The 10,963-nt window shown below is 40.0% G+C and overlaps 1 protein-coding gene across 1 annotated transcript; it reads right to left on the minus strand.

Moving 5' to 3' along the window:
* Positions 1–517: 517 nt before the first annotated feature.
* On the minus strand, positions 518–10,048 carry LOC101482562 (TLE family member 5). The gene is made up of 7 exons (XM_004540264.6): positions 9,630–10,048; positions 6,951–7,048; positions 6,278–6,341; positions 5,957–6,001; positions 5,805–5,867; positions 4,854–4,928; positions 518–4,413 (listed from the first exon to the last, which is right to left on the minus strand). The coding sequence occupies exons 1-7, from the start codon at positions 9,654–9,656 to the stop codon at positions 4,174–4,176; spliced, it is 612 nt and encodes a 203-aa protein (XP_004540321.1). The 5' UTR covers positions 9,657–10,048; the 3' UTR covers positions 518–4,173.
* Between the last annotated feature and the right edge of the window lie 915 nt (positions 10,049–10,963).

A 10,963-nucleotide genomic window follows, 5' to 3' on the forward strand; every position in this document is an offset into this window, starting at 1 on the left:
AGTATTCTAGAGTTAAGAGGCCATATGTCCAACAACTAAAGTTTAGCTGAAATTGGGTCGTGAACGACCCCGAGCCAGGTTTGCTGCTAAAAGATGGTATAAAAGCTATTGAATGATGGGGTGTCCTGTGAAAACTTTTCCCCACAAAACTATAATTTGTTTTGTTTTTTTTCTTCAAATAAGGAGGATCAGACTAACAGCACTGAACAACTTTTCACATGAGAAATATTGATTAGACCAGCTTCAATCTGACCTGGTCAGTTATACCTCGACTCATCCAAGAGGAATTTTTAGTTGAGTCACTCCTCCAAACGCCAACATGTATCTCAGTGGACTGGGAGTACAAAACACTCATGCCTCAACTATTCCATCAAGCTGCAGAGGAGTTGACTATCAAGCAAAACACAAATGTTTCATTTCAGCGCTGACTTAATATGTATCAGCGCGATAACGACAGCGATGCCCTTTACTGTTTTTCCCTTCCCATGTGCGTTGCCACCAGAAGAAAAATGACCACTCTCAATCACATCTTTTATTTGTAAGGCACCAGAGACGCTTCCTTACTGCTAAAAGGTTGATTCATTCTCAGAGTACACAGTTGCTTGTTTACATCTTTTTTTTTTTTTTTTTTTTTTTTTTGTCCCGGGTATTTTGAAATGAGACTGTGTTTGTAGACACATTTAACAGTTTTTCATTTGCACAGAAAAAAAAAGGATAAAACATTTACAAATCTAGAAAACAAAGTTAAGTGTTACAGCCTACTGAGAGAGAATGAATGGAAGAGAAAACAGGAGAAAAAAAAAAGACAGGATATACAACATTGTGCCTCTCGTAGCGTAGGCTTGTAATGCACGCGTACAACAACGAAGTCCTCCATGATACACACACATTAAAAAGCAGCTTTGAAACATACAAAAATGCTTTAAAAAATATGTATATTGATATATTCATATGTATACAAATTGGCCCTTCACAGCAAAACAAACACACATACCATTCACATGTCTGAGTTTTGCCAAGGGAGGATTTCTACAGAGGCTGACGTCAGTATAAAGAGTGCTAATGATTAAATGATCTGTTCTCGCACTCGATATATTGAAGTCAGATCTCCAGGGAGGGAGATACTCCAGCTCCCCAACACTTGCACAGACAGGAAGAAGAAAAACAAAAGGAGCAGTGAGCCACAACTTAAGTGCTTTTCAAATTAAAACAGAGGGAAAAGGGTTATGCTTGGACATTAAAAACTGGGTTATCAAAGCTCTGGAAAGCACTCACATTACAGGGGGGGGGGGGGAGACAGCTGACACACCTGCAGTGTACCTGTGGTCAGCATACAATCATAAAAACGAAAAGAGAGGAAAGCAATAATGTGACTGAATAAGACAGATAAACCTGGGGCTGTTTCCATGCTTTTTATAACCCATAATAAATCACTGGAAGAGCACTGCTGCCCTCTGCTGCCTAAAAAATGAACATTTCTCAGCCATAAACTTGAGCTGTTCACCAGTTTTATACCACATACCAACTGCAAACATTATGCATACAAGTTTTCATATATAAGATCACAAAAATGGGAAATTATCAACACGCATATAACCTCCTGGGTAGCATTTTCGAAAACGGTCATCTTCATTTTCTTAGATGTCACTTGAATCATTTCCCTATTATTATCGGTTAAAGTTGAAAACATCTGTGAGCAGCTGCTCCTTTTCAGATATAACAACATAAAAATCCAACAGTCTGCTTTTACCTCTAGGCCTGAACCTGCACTACTAAACTAGCAGGTTTGGAGTTGTTGAGTGTGTGTAGCCTGGATCGTATTTACTAAAGATTCATTTTACTGTTATCGTTTAACACTGATCAACTTTTAGTCTAAATTAGTCTAACATGGCTAAACTACCAAAGAATGCCTCCTGATGTTTCCAACATCAATACACTACATTTAAAACATATTATAGTAATTGTAAGCCACTTCAAATTACATTCACCAGCCACCTTATTAGGTACACCTTGCTAGTATTAGGTTGGAATACCTTTGGCTTTCAGAACATTTGTCATTGATTTAACAAAAAGCTGGAAACTCTGCTCACAGATTATGATCCACATCGACATGACAGCACCACACAACTGCTGCAGATTTGTCGGCTGCACTTCCAGGACACGAACGTCCCGTCCCACTGCATCCCAAAGATGCTCTATTGGATTGAGATCTGGTTTCTCTGGAGGGCGTTTGAATAAAGTAAACGCGCAGTACTCTGGGAAAAATCCCAGTAGAACAGCAGTTTTGGAAATACTCAGTTTAGCCCATCTGACACCAACAACCGTGCCACGTTCACGGTCACCTTTCCTCCCCATTCTGATGCTTAGTTTGACCTTCATGTGACTGGTTGGAAGTGGTCAGCTGAACTGCTGCTCTTTAACACTGCAGATCCAATTCATTTTAATCATGCTTCTTTCAACAATAACATTTTGATATCTTAATAATCTATATTAATGAATGAGTCAAACGGTTAATTGCTATTTGTACATAACATCCTTATTTATATTAAAGGTGATAAAGCTATTTAAAGCTATACTGCTCATCTTTATTATTATTATTATTATTATTATTATTAATGATAATAATAATAATAACAATAATAATGAAAGTGAATTACAGCTCTGTTCAATAATCACATTTGTCAGAATTCAAACAAAACTGGGAGGAAATGACTGTCCAACAACAAGAAATTATACGTGGGAGCTGATCACAGGTAGAAAAAGCCGAAAACAAAATCTCACCACATCTCCATGATGGTAACAAAGCTAAAAGAAGTCACTCTCATTAATACAAAAACAGCATATTAAATTTTTTTGCACATTACCTACATGAAAAGCTTGCTACCCATAGTGTATAATGAAGACAGTAAGTATGTGGTTGGAATACAGCTCGTGTTTCAAAATGCTGAGAATGTCAGGTTTGTGTAGTCACAGATAAAAAGAAAGGTGGTACTTAACGCAATCTCAGCTAAAACTAAAAAGCTCTGCTAACCTATAAAAACACAACGCTTGGCTGTATGTCAAAACCACACTGTTTTAACATTTAGATCCTATTTTGGGATCAATTTTGTGGACCCGCAGGGGGAAAGGGCAGGAACAAGGGGGGGGGGGGGGTCAAAGGAGAACACAAAAGGTGCTTAAAAGTAAAGTTAAAGTGTTTTCTTCTTTCCAATCACATTCACTCTAACACACAGGAATCTTTATGTTTTATAAGAACCTGTCTCAGTTTACAAAAACAAGATGAGTTGGGGGTTTTTTCAGAGCATCTATTCTTATCATTTAAAGACGCGGGGTCCATGATCTTTTGTCAATGGTCCACATCCCATGTGGAGCTCACAGGGGCAGCTAGGCCTACCTACTACATATTAACTTCCAAGTTGGCTACTTTACCATTTGTACAAACCAACGATCTTTCTGAAATTAAAAAAAACACAACTTGATTTATGTGGGACTAATGCGCACACAGCTCTGGTAATGCATCCAACGGTTGGGAATAATGAAGAACATAACACTTAACAGAGTAAATTAATGGAATTACTGACAAAACTGCTCCAGTTAACGTTTTGGAAAAAGATGATTTCATTTTAGCAAGTCGTGAGCAACAGCGAAGCAGTATGTGGGGAGTGGAGTTGTTAAAACTGCTTTTTATGACTGGCAGACTGCATTGAGACTCAATCAGAGGGACTACAGAGGACGTGGAAATAAACACTAAACAGATCTGATAACAAAAAATGGAAGAGAAAATAAATCTGACGGTTATCTACCAGGGTACTGCTATTGTGTTTCCTTCTTAGCTCTCTCTCCAAATGGGAAAACATTTATCTTGATTTAAGCCTAACAACAGTGGCTTGAACAAAATTTTTTTTTTTTTAAAAACCCCACACATCTATTAAAGTCTAGAAGCCTGAACCAAGTCTATTACCACTAAATAATAAGAACATTTACTCTCAGCCATTCAGGAGTTTCATCTTCAGCACTTACAAAAGTTTAAGCTCGGTCCTTTTGCTAATCATCCTTGCAATTACTCTTCTACATTGACACTCAGTAGACAGGCCTCCAGACACCCTTTCCTTTTTTTGTGACATTTATTACACCCCATACCATCCCTCTCCAAACCTCCTCGCTCTTTCTGCACTAGTCTGACTTGTCTCCATCATCCCCTCTAGGTGCTCTCTCTGCGACATCTCTGGCCTTGTCCTCCTTCGCTACCGGGGGCTGGCCGTGGGAGTAGTTGGCCAGGATGGAGGAGAGGGACAGCAGGCCGGAGCTGGAGGAGACGGCGGGCAGAGTGGGTGGGGTGAGGCCCAGGGGAAGCGGGGCTACTGGCAAAGCCAGGCCCTGAAGCTGGGACAGGTGTTGCACCTGAAGCTGTTGCTGCAAAAACAACACATTAGATAATATAAGTTTACCATCTGTAAAAAAAAAGAAGTGTGAACACTATAAAACTAGTGTGATTAGTTATCACACTTGCAGCACAAACTCCAAGCACGCAGGACTGTGGTGATCATTATGCTAAAGAAACCCAACGTGGCATTTTATCTGTTTCATATCTCTATTTCTCCAAATTTGCAGAAAGCAAACCACACCACATCATTTATTCTCTTGCTATTAATACGGTTAAACAGAAGTGACACAAAAACAACAATGTGGTAAATGTTGTTCACACAGCCAATAGAAACCTGACAATTAGAAATAAGTGTTCACAGACAAATTTCCATCAATGAGGGAGCAAAACGGGCCCATCCCCAGTCAAAATTACCTAACCAGCATGCTACGAAGCAACATCTGGTGGACATTACAAATGACAAACTCACACGTATGATGGAGTTCATCTCAGGAGGTGTGACCTGCTTGGCTCTTTCAATAGCGCCCATGACTTGTTGTTGATGCTAAAACAAAGATCACAAGTTCAGAGACAAATACGCACAAGAAAAGCTTCGACAAAAACAGATTTCCTCTTTAAAACAGAAAGTTGGAGTAAAAAACAAAGAAAAGAAAACTTTCTCATCAATATTATGAGAACATACACGCATCGACCACTTTGGGCGATTGTGGCTCAAGAGTTGGGAGTTCGCCTTGTAATCGGAAGGTTGCCGGTTCGAGCCCCGGCTTGGACAGTCTCGGTCGTTGTGTCCTTGGGCAAGACACTTCACCCGTTGCCTACTGGTGGTGGTCAGAGGGCCCGGTGGCGCCAGTGTCCGGCAGCCTCGCCTCTGTCAGTGCGCCCCAGGGTGGCTGTGGCTACAATGTAGCTTGCCATCACCAGTGTGTGAATGTGTGTGAATGGGTGGATGACTGGATATGTAAAGTGCTTTGGGGTCCTTAGGGACTAGTAAAGCGCTATATAAATACAGGCCATTTACCATTTGTTCCACACACTAGTTCAACTGCTTGCTAACACAGCCAATCACAAGGCAGCATTGGGCATTTAGTTATGTAGACATGACCAAGACAACCTGCTCGAGTTCAAACTGAGCATCATTTAGAGGAAAAAAGGCGACTTAAGTCGTGATTGTCGGTCTGAGTATTTCAAAAACTGCTGATCTACTGGGATTCTCCCAAACAATCGTCTCTAGGGTTTACGGAGAATGGTGGGAAAAAGAGAAAATATCTAGTGAGCAGCAGTTCTCTGGGCCAAAATGCCTTATTGATGCCAGAGAAGAATGACCAGACTGTTTCCAGATGGGTCCAATCTGGTACTCTCAACGTGTACCAAAATAAAAGGGCCAGTGGGTGTAAAGTTTAAGTAAAAGGTGAATCATTACCTCCTGTGACAGGTAAGGCAGCACCTGAGCACAGATCCCATTTAGTCTCTTCACTATTTCAGCCTACAAAAGAAGAAAAACAAAAATGGTCAGACCAACACACAAAGAAAGCCGGGTTACTAGACGGATGGATGAATGAAGACGATGATTACCTGTTTGTGCATTTCAATGTTCAGCCCGTAGGACATTTCATAGTACTACAGTGCACAGAGGATGACAAGTAAAAGATTTAGAACACGCCTACACAAAGACACACGCGCACACACAACAACCCTTTTTGATTAATTACTCTCTCTTTCATGTATGCATTTTATACTCTATTTTGAGATGTGTAGTCATTTTTTATCTGTGCCTCATCATGCAGTGAGTAAACCTGAGGATTTCTGCATATCTATTGCGACACTATGAGACTGTGGTGGGAGATTTAAAAACTAAATATGCAGCATACCACAGAAATGAGTTACCACACTTACCATGATATAGTGACGCTGCATCTCTGACTTTTCAGAAGCCAGCTTATCGCACTCCAGCTTCAAACTGGGTAAGAAGTGTAGAAATATAATATGAGAAAGAGCAGCTCGAAAGCAAAATGTATGTATTCATCCTGTTTGGGGATAACTGCACTTTGGGGGAATTATACTAATTCCACAACTTGTCTTGTTTACTCTGAGCTAAGCTGACAGCCTGCTGGCTTAAGCTTCATGTTTAGAATACAGACATGAGAATTATATCAATCCTCTCATCTACTTTTCAGCAAAAAAAGGGCATTCAGCATTTACTGTAATATGAAACCATTTGTTTAAATAACCTTACAATAATAAAATGAACATTCCTTAAATATATTTATTTACCGGATACCCATATCTAGGACAAATTCATGTTGTTTCACCAAAATCTAGAAGGGGCAGCGGTTCTGAAAACAGAAGCATGCCTATAAAATGACAAAAATGACTTTGAGGATCGTTTGAGTGAAGAAAGTAAGTTCACTAAAAGCTGACTGACATTATGAAGTCCATTTCTGAATAATTAGCTGCCTTAAATGAGGCCATTTCACAAAAGACAGTAACAACAAAACACTGCAGGAAGAAAGTGTGTGACTTATATTAGAGATTAAATTAGGTGTGTATGGATGTGTTAAATGAATACCTGTGGTACTGTGCTTGGAGGAACTGGAACTCGTCCTTGATGCGGTCACAGGAATCAGAGGTGGTGAACTTGAGAGGTTGGCTGGACTGAGAGGATGCCTAAGAAACACAAGAAGGTGTCTGGTTGATTTTCAGCTTCGAGAAGGCGACTTAGAAATTCTAAGAAAAATCATCATCCTTTACATGAACATATGAGAGCTCCCTGCTGCAGAGCATGTGTGTTTTAATGAAGGTTTGTTTAGGTTTGTTTGAAAGCAGCAGTTTGACCTTGCAGATTAACCCTTTGAGAGGATAGCTAAAAGAAAGCTCAGACTCAGCCGTACCATGTACACACAGACATGCGTCCTACGATGTACACATGTCTGTGTGCACATCATAAAATGAGATAAAGAAAGTAGCTGGGTGTTTGATTAACAGCACACAACTGTGAATTGTCTACAGACAGTCACAGCTGTCTTAAAGGTACGGATATGAAACATCTGTCTGAGCCACAAAGTGTGTTGATTGAGGAAATGTGTTTACAGAAGTGTGTCCATGCTGACCATATGTGAGAGGTATTTAGAGGCTGCATTAGAAGTCCGGTTATGTATAGACTACACTTAAACCAACAGTCCAAAGCTGTAATCCATGGTTTATCTGGTTCTTTAAACCTCATTACTCTCTAAATAAGTGGCACAAGAGCAAGAGGTTTCCAGCCGGATTATGGGATTGAAGAGAGAGGCCCGATGCAGCCGGTTACATGGAGATCACAGAAATCACAACTCTGCACGAATGCGACCAGTTTCAGGTGTGCAAAAAAGAAGTGATGAAACTGGCTAGATCGGAAATGGGTGAACCTGCAGTAGCAATGAAACGATCAGCATTAGCTCAACCTGTAGGCATAAAACAATAAGTCAATTCACTGATTGAGCTACATGTTTTTGAATTTGACAAAAAATGGAAAAGCTCCAAACGTATGAGAATGTGTAACGGTAATTGAAGGAATCGCTAGGCGGGTCTGGAGAAGTAAAACAGAAGCACAGCATGCAAGTTGTTCCATGGTCACGTTCAGAGAGGAAAGACATATGACACAGCCCACCCCCCTCAGAAAGAGGAACAGCAAAGAGCAGTCACATGTTGAAACTAGCCAACAATCATGCACATGTTCTTTTTTTGAACAGAACTTGGCATATAAACATATATGAGGCTGTATGCCAGCTTTCTTAATTTGTACTTGTTTCACATTCACTAATAGCTATTGCTAACTATTAGTGAAAGTAGATACATCTGTCTACATTTAATATACCATTAAAAATATAGTTGACTAAAATGATTTGAAACTAACTGAATTTAGATTTTGTTTAAACAAAAATGCCAGGCACACTCTGGTTTGAGTTTCTCCAGTATCTTTGTTTTTACATAAAATCTGCTCCTACCTGATTTTTTTTACAGTAACTTAAGCATATTTAATGAATTGGTGCATAATTTTACATTCATACTATGAATATTTTCAGACAATCGTGTACATGTACAATATCAAAGTACATAGGAGCATTCGAGCCCTGAGAACCTCCGAAGTACTCAGAAGCTTTTGAGCCTTCATTGCTTCTCTAAGAATTTCTCTTCTTCATAATGCCAAGCCCTTATCTGTCGACCTGCTTCTATCATCAGACTGTGAACAACAGCAATGACTGAAGATCTTAGTATCGGATACTTGTCATTTCTACAGGGCCAGGACAATGACTGGCACAGAATGTCTAGATGAATATCTTCATTCTCTTCTTTTCATATCTAAAACTGTGCATCATAATAGGCAGTGGTCACATACTGATCAGTGATACCTTTAACATTGCTGCTGTTTACGCAATAATGTTGCTCATGTGGACAATGGCTATACATTCTTTTCAGCATTTCAGCTTTCATGTACTTCAGACGTTATGGGGGCTTAAAAGTGCCTTAAAAATTATAACTTATTTCAACCAATCTGTACGCACTTCAGGGGATTTAACTCAGAAAATATCGAGTATGAAAGTAAGATTTTCCATGGCTTCAATTGAGGTTATTGAACAAACACAGGCACACAAAATCAGCTGATCCTGAGGAGGGTCAGGTGGGACATATTTTTTGTAAGAGTCTGACTCTGCACAACAAGTAATGTGCCATTTGATCTAGAAAATAATCAGTACATTTGTAAATAATCACACTTTTATGTACTCACACATTTATGCACTTATTGTTACACATTATTATACTAATACTAGCAATTGATCGTTTTAAATTAAAGTGTTAATTCCCCAAAGTCGCCAATAAACAAAGTCCTATAATAGTTAACAAATGTTCAGTAAAAACCTGCCCTATTTTCGCAACATTTAAAGTATATTTTCTCAAAATGAATGCATGCTTAAATGTGCGTTGTGGTTTGCTGCAAGTAGCAAAAGGGGTGTTAAAACCGTCTAAACAACGCACAACATCACTCCAACTTTCTCGGTCTTAAGAGAAGCTAGCTAACGATAGACTGTGTCTGCACATAAGTGAGCCGTATAGCTCGCCGTTTGTTCGAGGTAAAGAGCTAAGCTGCCACAGTGCCTGCACTGTGACGATGACAGCTACCTGCAGGAAGCAGCGATATGTATCAGCTGTGTGTTGCTAGCTAGCGTTAGCTCAGTTTCCACCCGGGGAGAAGTTCAACCGGCCAACTTACCGAGTGCCTCGATTGAGGAAACATCATGTCAGCAGTGTGTTTCGCCGCCTTTCCTCTGTCTAATCGAACTACCAGGCTAGCTGGCTAAGCTAACGTTTCCCCAGATGTTATTAAATGACTGGAGACGCTATTCGCACTTTGTACTCTGTCATCCTTTAAAATAACGTTAGCTAACGTCAAAGCAGCAGGAGCCTTAGGTCGTCTTCTAGTCTTTGAAGTAAAAAAAAACCCCGATACTTCCGAGGAGTAATTTGTTAACAAAAATAAAAGGTTCTTCAAAGCAACATCAGGCGTTTTTGAGTTTTGTTTTGCTTTTCTTTATTTGGAATAACGCTAATGCTATTCCTCCCCGGGGAAACCCTGGATGTTGACACATGAGCCCCTGACTTTCCTCGGCTTTGAAGAGAAGAGCAGCATCACGCGGAAAACAAAGTGAGCCGCGGAGGAGCGGGCGCCCCGTGTGACACAGAGCTGAACTGATCGGCTCGTGGCTGCAGCCAGGGCCGGAGACAGGGGGGCTGGGGCCGGAAAATAAGGTCTTAGACCCGGGACTGAATTACTAAAAGGGCTCCCAAAAAGTCACAATTTGTCTAGGTTTGTGTCAATAGATTTTTTAAATTAAATTTTTTTTAAAGAAACATTTGTGCTGAAATTTAGCATCTACAAAGTTGTTTTTTATTTCATCTGCAAAATGTACAGTACTATGCAAAGTCTTGATCCCATCTAACTCCTACGAGGATATATACATGTCACACTGTGACATTTCTGGCATGCTTCATTCAACTAAAGGAATATGAACAAATTGTGTTTTTGTGACAGGCTGTGAGTAGGAAGTAAGTAGCAGGCAGAAACAGCTTACCACTTGGGGGCGCCAATCTCTACACAAGGTGAAATTGTTAAATTAGAAATTACTGAAATTGACATCATTGCCCAGCCTTGACAGACAAATGTTGTTCCAGAGTTTTTGCTCAGTTTCATATTTCATACTACAGTGGTCTGATTTCATTCTTGGAAACTTTTAAAGGATGCCATTGTTGAATTATGCTAAAACATTGTGCAATTATGAATGTGTAATAAAACAACATAACTGACTTTTTGGATCTTTGTGACTGACCTACTTCTGCTGATGATACGCAGCACTGACCCTGCAGGATTCCCCCTGATGTGGATGTGATTTGATTTGGGTCTGTTTTTTTGGGAAGCTTAAACATGCGCATACCACCTGGTAGTGGGTGTGATGCTGACATTCGGACGACTAGCCGTTTAATTAGAACATGTACATATTTGGACTTTGTACTAGAAAAACATCCTTACTGAGGAGAGCTATGTGTAAT

The sequence above is a fragment of the Maylandia zebra genome, linkage group LG19 (genome assembly GCF_041146795.1).
Source record: "Maylandia zebra isolate NMK-2024a linkage group LG19, Mzebra_GT3a, whole genome shotgun sequence".
Taxonomy (NCBI): Eukaryota; Metazoa; Chordata; class Actinopteri; order Cichliformes; family Cichlidae; genus Maylandia; species Maylandia zebra.

Excerpts from the sequence above, each read along its gene's own strand:
- LOC101482562 (XM_004540264.6), bottom strand. The coding sequence starts at position 9,656 with ATGATGTTTCCTCAATCGAGGCACTCG. Across the intron at positions 6,002-6,277 it reads TGCAGCGTCACTATATCATG|TACTATGAAATGTCCTACGG; the intron begins GTAAGTGTGGTA and ends TGTGCACTGTAG. Across the intron at positions 4,414-4,853 it reads AGATGAACTCCATCATACGT|CAACAGCTTCAGGTGCAACA; the intron begins GTGAGTTTGTCA and ends TTGTTTTTGCAG.